The sequence below is a fragment of the Pezoporus occidentalis genome, unplaced genomic scaffold, assembly GCF_034315485.1.
Source record: "Pezoporus occidentalis ecotype Australia unplaced genomic scaffold, CSIRO_AGI_Poc_V1 ctg630, whole genome shotgun sequence".
In the NCBI taxonomy this organism is placed as follows: domain Eukaryota; kingdom Metazoa; phylum Chordata; class Aves; order Psittaciformes; family Psittacidae; genus Pezoporus; species Pezoporus occidentalis.
In genome coordinates this window covers 20,023-29,114 of record NW_026915978.1, presented here as the reverse complement: position 1 = coordinate 29,114, position 9,092 = coordinate 20,023, and the positions used below count along the sequence as shown (strand labels likewise).

The following is a 9,092-nucleotide window of genomic DNA, read 5'->3' as shown; positions in this document are numbered from 1 at the left end:
TCATATCATTATTTATGCATCTAATTCTGTCCTTCCTTCGGTCCCTGAAGTCACAAAAAGTAACTGTATTCACTGTTAATCCAATCATGGTAAAATGTCAAAGCTCTTCCCCTGCCTCCCCGTGCCCACTTCCTCCCCTCAGAATAAGGTCTTCCAAATATCTACATCAACTATTGTACTCGATTAAAAACAAATACACACCAAGTAACCCCTTTCCCCCCTCCTCATAAAAAGCAGCATAACAACTGAAAAGAATATCTGTCATGACAATTTTTTCTAAGCAAGTAACACTGAACATCAAATAACTGGAGATTGTATTTAATGGAGAACAGAGAAGAATTTTGCTTGTGGTGGTTTGTTTCATTTTGTTGTTTGGTTTGTCTGGTTTTCATTTACGATCTTGGTTTACATCAGGGCTGAGAGCCACGGATTTATTTTTTTCTTTCTGCAGTTCTTAAATCAAGCAAAATAAATTCCAGTAAGAAAACAAATCCAACCCTGTGTCCCAGTAGTGGTACTATGCTAACACATTATTTTCAGGAATGTTTGTCAAGAGAGTCTGCACAGTGTTTGGATATTTACAGAAGTTTAACTCCCTGCTCTCCTAAAAAGCTGTCCCCTCATCCTTCCACATCCTTAATTTGACATAGGAGAAGAATCCACCGTACCCAGAGTCCCACCACCTACCTGTTCTGCATTCAGTCAGAGCACCCCAGCAATTCAGTGCTCACACAGGCTAACCCGAGTGTCAGCTTGATGTGTATTTTTTTCCCCTTGCCAGTTTCAGGGCTTGAAGCAAGTGAGTGCTTTGGTCTGCATGACAGCCTCCCCACAAGTACTTGCTTCTATACTCCTTAACACAGTGGCCTGGAGAGCTCATCATTCAATTCAGTGCATCTTTGGAAGTCTTACACCAGATTTATGTCTTCCCTGAATGCAGTAGTGAACAGTGCCAGGATAGAACAACCGATGACTGTTGATCACAGTTAGCACTGGTCTAATTTACAAACAATAAACTCTCTGTGCAAAAAGGTTACTAGCAGAAGCATCAAGTTTTGCTGGTCCTGAAAACTAAAACTCCCATATACAGATATGCATGAATTTAGAATCAAGAACTATTAACACATGTGACACTATCATTTGGCTTATCATTCTAGTTGGATCCAGAGAGAAAATTAACTTATTAGTCTAACAGGGCTGACAATACACATTGTGGTGCACTCCCTCCTGATCACTCTCTCTGCACTCCAGCCTAGCAAAAAGCACACCTCACACTTTGCAGTTGCCTGGATCCCTTGGTGGAGCATCACACCATCTTTTGTGAGTGTGGATTTGCAAAGTGGAAAACCCATTGGATTAAGGCAGGAGACTGATATAAGCAAGCAGTTGGTCACGGATACAGCCAGTTAGACACAATCGGATTGAACAGGCAACAGACTGCCAACAAGTATGTATTTATGTATTTACACCTCAAAGTCCAGGAGTCTTTGTAGCCTTCTCCCTCCAGTCTGCACATTGAAACTGACAAAAATAATTTGTACACACTGCACTTACAAAACAACGAGGGGAGCGGTAACAAAAACTAAAAAGGAACGCAGCCAGGCCAGCGGCTTCATCTCGGTATGATCATCCTTTCTATGGCACAGACAATATGATCCCAGTTTTTACAAAATATTGCCAGCAGCGTCACTGCGAAAAAAGTGCAGATGATATGAAAGCGGCTCTTCATCATCGGAGCAATGAACTTCGCAATGGTAGAAACGCACACCAAGATGACAGTCATGAAGGCCAGGATCACGTTGATACATTTCCCCAGGAGCACTTTGGCATTAACGGTTTCGGACTGCTGTGCTTGCTGTTCTTGCTGGTGGAGCTCCAGTTTGGAGACCCGGGTCTGGCATGATTCCAAGGCTTCCTGGAGACAGAGAACAAGAATTAGGGCAGCTGGAATTCCATACACCACATTCCTGTTTTAGCTACAGAGCCACCCAGCAGCTAGAAGTCTAATTTATTACAGACTCCTAACATATGAATGAACCACCAACTTTTCTAAAGAAAATGAATGCACATCTCTATATGCACATGTGTATCGCTGTCTGCTCAGGCATAAGGAAGTCTGACAGCACTCTCCGAAATGTAGTTTTTATATTTTTCATGCTTGAGAAAAAGGATTATAAGTGTAATGTTCATGATGGATGTTTTCTGCATATGCTGATGTGATGAAACACTGGGAAAGCTGTTGCCATGGCAACTTTCACTACATTAAAACAGCAAAGTAAGTTTCTTCTTATATGCTATAGAAGACGTTAGGGTAGTACAGGCTTGCTGTGCTACTAATTAATCTACTTTGCAACACGTAGCGTTTGATTTACACCACCTCTCTGGTCTACAATACTTTTCCTCTCAAAGCCACCCATAGTACAGTGCTGCGATGCGTCACAGAATGATTTGGGTTGGAAGGGACCTTAAAGCTCATACAGTTCCAACCCCCTTGCCATGAGCAGGGACACCTTCCACTAGACCAGGTTGCTCAAAGCCCCATCCAGCCTGGCCTTGAACACTGCCAGGGATGGGGCATTCCTCCATGCAACCTGTCAGCATGAAGGCTCATTAATCCATACCCCAAGTGGCAGCTGAGGCAGTGAAGAAATCTGTAGTGATACTTTAAGATATTCTCTCCGTCATGTGACATAATCCACTTAAAAGTCGTAAGTTTTGCCCTAAAGAAAGCAGACCTCTCTCTTCTGCTTGAGTGTGGACTAAAAATGGTTTTCAAGTAAAATGCTTCCTAAGCCACTAAGCCACACTTAAGTCCTCTCAAAGTGAAACAGGGAAAAAATTCTGACTGTTCCATATACTTGCCAAAATGCCATTTTTTGCTGAGTTTGTGATTTGGGCACCATGAACTTGACAAATGTTTATCACCATGTAAAAAGGAAAAATCATGCTCCAGCATCCCAACTTCCTTCCCCATTCTCAAACTCCAGACATTTTCTTTGCACTCCAGGGGTGTTCACCTGGTCATGCAGTAAGAAGCCGATTCAACCCAACCTTTTGTGTGAAAATAGACAAAACCACTGCACAGAGTTATCAGCTGCACACTGAACTGCCGTACCATGTGACCAGCCTGGCACCAAAGTCAGCACCAAGCATGTGGCACAGCACCTTACGAAAGATGGCTTCCTTTCATTGGTCCAAGAATTAGTGATAATACAGAAGATAGTTCTTAATGGGTGGCACAAAGTCCCTTACAGTTCATGCATGCTCTCCATTACACACTAAAGAACTTCCCTGCTTCTTTCTTCTACTCTGACCATAAGTTACTCCCAAATCATCTCGTGCTACATAAATCTACTCCCTGCAGTTCTGCACTGAGTGGTGGAGCAAATGTTTTAAAAACAATCTATCCATCCCTTCAGGACAGAGCACTCCAAAGGCAGGTTGTTACTTAAAATATCCACAATTTAAACACTTTTCCTCTATTTTTGCCTATTTGCAAACCCCTAACAAGACAGGTTTAAACAGGCCCAACTATACAGAGATAAAAGAAACAAGGCTGCATTGGTGTAGCAATTCAATCAGTTTTAGAAGTGTCTGACACCCCTGCAGGGTTCTGCTAATGAGCTAGCAAACATTTCACAGCCCTTCTGCTGGAGAACTCTGGGCTCATTCCGTTTTCACATCCTCAGGATACCTTCACAGGAGTCCTGCATGAAACACCTCTCTTCTTTAAACCTACAGAGTAACCTATGATATGCTTGGATTCAGTACCGTCCTTGCCCACTCTGTTCCCAGGAGTTTCCTAACTCTCACAGCAGCCAAGAAACAGTTTGATTGTCCTGCTGCCTGCGCTCTCTACACTTAAAAATGGGAGTGTAGGGGGGTACAGGACAGGGTTGGTTTGGGTTTTTTTACCATCTGACCCAATACAACAACAGCCTTTGAGCATTCCCCAGTAGTCAGTGAATTTAAACCCAAGGTAGGGCAAGCTAACGTTTTCAACAGTTTTCCCCACCTGCTCAGACTCTGCGCAGAACCATTATGCATTATATAAATGCTTATATTGTATACAGGTATTCAAGTCTGTAACTACATGCTGTCAGGACAAACTGTAGACATTATTACTGGCTTTTAAATGAAGCCAGGCATGACTACAGCTGCTTACTGAGGTGTACACACCCTACAGCTTTGATTACAGGGACTCTTGTGACCACAGAAAGTATTAAATTACAACTGTCAATTCTACAAGTTTATTTATGAATTAGCTCTCTTTTGACCTTAAACTCAATTTATAATAAACCTTGCCAGTGATATGACTACATACAGGAGAAAGCCTGAGCAAGAGGTTTGTGTTAGGACATTATCAAATACAAGGAGATTCAATTCCTTCCTCCTCAGGTGCAAGAAATTAAACCAGGCCATTCTTTGTCCATAAGTCTGCCTAGGCTACAGCATCCATTCCAGCAAATAAAATTCTAAATCCATTGAAACAAGTGGAGACTGTCACCAATTTAAAAGTGACAGTTTTCAACTTAAAACAGACAAAACATGAGCTTAAATGTTTACCCAGATTCCTTAAATACAAAGATGTAGAGAGACGCAAGTGTTTCACAGTACAAGATCTGTGAAAAATCTTACAAGTTTATTATAAGGAAAAACAAGTACCTGAACATCCCGTGATCGCTCATACGCCTGATAGGCCACTTTCTCCTCTATGCTGGCTAGCTCTTGTTTCAAGTTTGCTGTCTCATGTTGATGTAGATCAGTGAGGTCATTTAACTGGTCCTCCAATCTTTCATATCTTATTAGGAGAAAAGGTCTAAATTTAGTGCCTTCTATTCAAGTAATGCTTAATCATGAAAACAATTACACATTCTAAAAGCTAATTTCTGTGTACTATGGATTCATCTGACTGGCATTATAGAGCACAGAGAAATCAGGTGGAACTTTGGAAACTCTCCATAGGCATTTATTCAGCAAACTGAAAGCCTTTTTTGAGTATTTCTTGCTGGCAGTGGATGTTAAAAAGCAAATATTTGTACATCATTGGCAAATTATATGAACGATAAACAGTGCCTAAGGACATCCAACTCACATTTTTCCACTTCTCACTCTTCATTTAGAGAAGAAGATATGTTTCATAAGTGAGCTTGAGCCAGTTAATAGCTCACAAGTAGTGAAAGGAAAAAATACATTCCCCTGGATCCCCTCTCACAACTGCAAGGTCCTGCCATTCATGTGCACTGCCTGTTCTGTCACATCTGTGTGCAGTAAACCAGTTCAACTAAATCAGAAAACTAAAATCGTTTTTTTTGTGTGAATTTCTAACATGATTTAATATACAAACAGGCAAACAATGTGGTCACAAAAATGACAGAGGCAAATTTGTCTAGCTATGGAAGCACTGGTGGCAGGAGGCTTGAGACATCAATGGCAGTGAGCTGTCAGAAAAGGCTGCTCTGCCTTCTCCTGAAGCCCAGTCCCAAGTCCAGTAAACCATTTGCTCTGTTCTCTCCTTCTCCATGTTACCACCTGATACCCACCTTTCCCTTCTATTTCAAGAACTGTAAACAAGGCAAATGTTAAATATTGCATTTCATACTGTTTGCCCATTAGTGTAGTAAAGACTTCAGGTGTCAACACTTACTTTAACAAGTGATATGACAAATGGGATATAGGTACAGGAGGTGCAAGCCTCTGCAGAACATATCTCTCTTCCCACAGTGGATGGTAAAGGAATTAACTACCAAGTAACAAATGCAAGAAGGGATTGTGCTACAGCACTTAAAATCACACTTCACAGCTGTGTTACATCAGGGTACAAAGTGACACTGCATCCATGATAGCAATGCTTCTGAGAATTGTCTGGAGAGGTAAGCAGGACTGAAGGCTACACTTAACAGCTCTAAGTCAGCTCTGCTACACTGTAGACTGATTAGCAATTTTCAAGCCCCAGTAGATTAGAATCCTTCCACTGGTTCCAAATCAGTTGGCATCTTATATGTGGTATTCATATAATGCAGTATGTCAGATGAGAGAATTTTCTGACAAGCCTTCAACAAAAGGCAAAGAGCTACCACATCATTTGATAGGAAATTTTAATGTTCTACATGTTTTTTCAGTTAGTGGAAGGAGTGGAATATTTTGGTACCAGATATTGACTGGAATTATTTTTTCCTCTCGCTTCTGAAATATCACACACACAAGCACATGCCACATTTACACTTTCCAAACAGCTTCTACGCTCATTCAAAAGTCATTTCAAGACAGCAGTTAAAAAAAAATAAAATACCTATATCTTTCCTCTTGTAACATCTGAGAAATAAAGCCATAGTCTCTTTTAAACTGTGTTTTTAAATTCTCTATATCATCAGCTAATTGGGACTGTGTCTCCTTGATTTCTCTTATTTCCTCCAAAATCATGGAAAGCTTTCCTTGGCTGTCCAGAGTACTTGCCACAGCAGGACCAAAGGAAGTATTCCCATTACTATCTGCTGAGCCAGAGGTCCCACTTGAGCATTCATCATCACTAACATATTTTGGTTTGGCAACGATAGTGGCACTGCCCCCGTATGTTCTGGAACTTGTTTCTGGCCGAAATTCATCCAAGGTGTTTTTGAGATGAGCAATGTTGTCTGCACTACCAAATTTGTTTCGGATCAGGTTTGCAAACTCTCTAGACTTGCTGAAAACAAAGACAGGTGGTGTCAAAGACACACCTGGCACACCCGACTTGCTGCTCTCTGTTCCGTGCCCAGAGGTACGAGATTTGCCATGCTGAACATCTTTCAAGTTATCTTTGGAAGTATCCTTAGTAGTTTTGGAAGATCCATTTTGTTCAATATCTTTGAGCTTTTTGTGGTACTGTTCCAATTTCTTCTGTAGCTGGGCAATGGAGTGGGCAGACTTCTGGTTCTTTTTCTCAAAGACTTGCTTAATGCGCCCAGCTTGTTGCTTGTCTGCACTATTTACCAGTTTCAAATACTCAGCCACATTGCCATCTCGAGCTGTTTGTTCAACTTTGATTTGTTCTGTAACCTTGAGGATTTTCTGTTTCAAGCTATCTGCACTGAGTTTAACTTTGTGAAACTCCAGGACCCCATCTGGTACATCAAAGTTCAGGTTAGTGTCAGAGCCTCCACGGCGGATATTAAGCGGTAAACTCAGGGTATTCATGTCATGTCTTTCCACCTGAGAGAGAAAAAGAAAAAAGAATTTGAATTTTACTTCTTTAAATCCAATTTTCGGTTTCCTTTTCCACTTGTAATTGTAACAAGTGCACAATACAAAGTAGCTGATAGTAGCAAAACAGAATTAACTTCTCTTTGAAACCAAGCAGTGTTTTTCTTGACTTCCCTAGGTTGACGAATGGCCTAAGGAACTGCCTGTCTCTAGTAAGAAAGCAGTGAGATGAATTAAGAGTGCAAAGCATTCCAGTATATAATTTATCAGAATCACTTACTTTTATTCACAAAATCAGAACAACACCTGGTTAGGAAAGATTCCTAAATATATTGTTTATCATTGAGAGTTTCAAGCAGATCCTGACTGATAATCGCTGCATATCTCTCTCAGAAATCAAACACTGATAAGAGATGTGAGCAGAGTTTTCCCTCTACAGCAGTGTTACACTGTTCAGTATATTTTACCAGATTAAAGTCCTTTTTTGATACATGCTCCTCCCATTCCAATCCCCCACACAATTCAAAGTTTTTGCACAAGCAGCTGAAAGTTCTTGGAAATTTACTGCATGCTTCTGCAGGAACCAGCTGCTGGTTTTTAGTGAAAGACCACAGTGAAAGAACTGGCTCACAGTTGACTTTGCATACTTGATAACGATGCTCCACAACTTGGTCTGCTGTGGTTCAGTCTGTTTTAACAGCAAAGTGTGTGTGTGTATATACATATATAGCATATATATACTATAGCATGTATAGTGAAAGCATATATAATATATATGTAGTGTGTGTATATATACACATATATACGCCATATATATACTATATATGCTTTCACTCAAGTATAAGATCTGTATACCTTCACCATGCTCTCAGGAAATGTAACAAAACCAAGCAGGCAACTTGGTCACCACACAAACACAACAGATTGTCTTACTGCTGTAAGGTTGGTCTTCCCATCCTGGTACAGTTTTGGTGGCCAGCCCTCCTGGAAATTCTCTCCAGCTTTTGTATGTCGCCCTTAAAATACAGGCTCATGAACCAGACATGGTGTCCAACTGTTAATGACACACATACTGCACAGATTGATCAAGAGAACTATTCTCACCCCATGTCTATCATGCTGGCTTATAAACACAGACGGGGTAATACTTCCATAAAATTAAATCTGTACTTGACCATTTCAGAGACAGGATCATCTCTACTCCTACTTTATATTCTTATCATTATATTCTTATATTACTGAGGATTACAGTACTCTGTAGTTTGTTTGCTTGTTTTTGCTACTGCACTGCTCAGGATAGAAACTAGGCAACATAAAAATACACATTCACCAGCCTCTAAGAAAAATGGACACTTGAAAAAAAGCAAACTAAAGAGTTTTGGAGTTGACAATTCCTTGGGGAGAATACTGGTTAATGGTGATCTCCATCTGTTCCAAGGCTTAAACCAGTGCTATGGCCTAATAGCTCTGCACTTAACCAGTTTGTTAATCAGTGGAGCCATAGGCCTAATTATTAAAAAGAGGTGCAAGTAGTCTTTACAAATGCATACAAATTGTATACAACGTATCATCAGCCATATGTCCTTCACAGAAAGTCTACTTTATTGATATCTCATTTTAGTATTTGCACAGATCTGACACATATGGATGGTGCTCTACATTCAGGGTGATACCTAATTGAAAGAGTGAAAAAAGGCACAAGTGTCAAAACTATCTTCCTTGTTTTGTTATATTTAATTTTTTTAGTCTTAGAAATATAACTAATAGGAAAAAAAGAGCTTTTACAGATCACTTTAAAAAGTGATAACATGCATAATACTGTTGTGGTAGCTAAAACATGCATTTAATATAAGCAAAAATAGTTTGACATCAGACTTGTATCTTTTCAAGCTCATAGAGCAAAGAAAACC

At 40.2% G+C, this 9,092-nt stretch overlaps 1 protein-coding gene across 1 annotated transcript; it reads right to left on the bottom strand.

Moving 5' to 3' along the window:
- Positions 1-431: 431 nt before the first annotated feature.
- TMCC3 (transmembrane and coiled-coil domain family 3) lies at positions 432-7,230 on the bottom strand. The gene is made up of 3 exons (XM_062640222.1): positions 6,293-7,230; positions 4,666-4,801; positions 432-1,915 (listed from the first exon to the last, which is right to left on the bottom strand). Exons 1-3 carry the CDS (start codon positions 7,174-7,176, stop codon positions 1,613-1,615), a joined length of 1,323 nt encoding a protein of 440 aa, XP_062496206.1. The 5' UTR covers positions 7,177-7,230; the 3' UTR covers positions 432-1,612.
- Between the last annotated feature and the right edge of the window lie 1,862 nt (positions 7,231-9,092).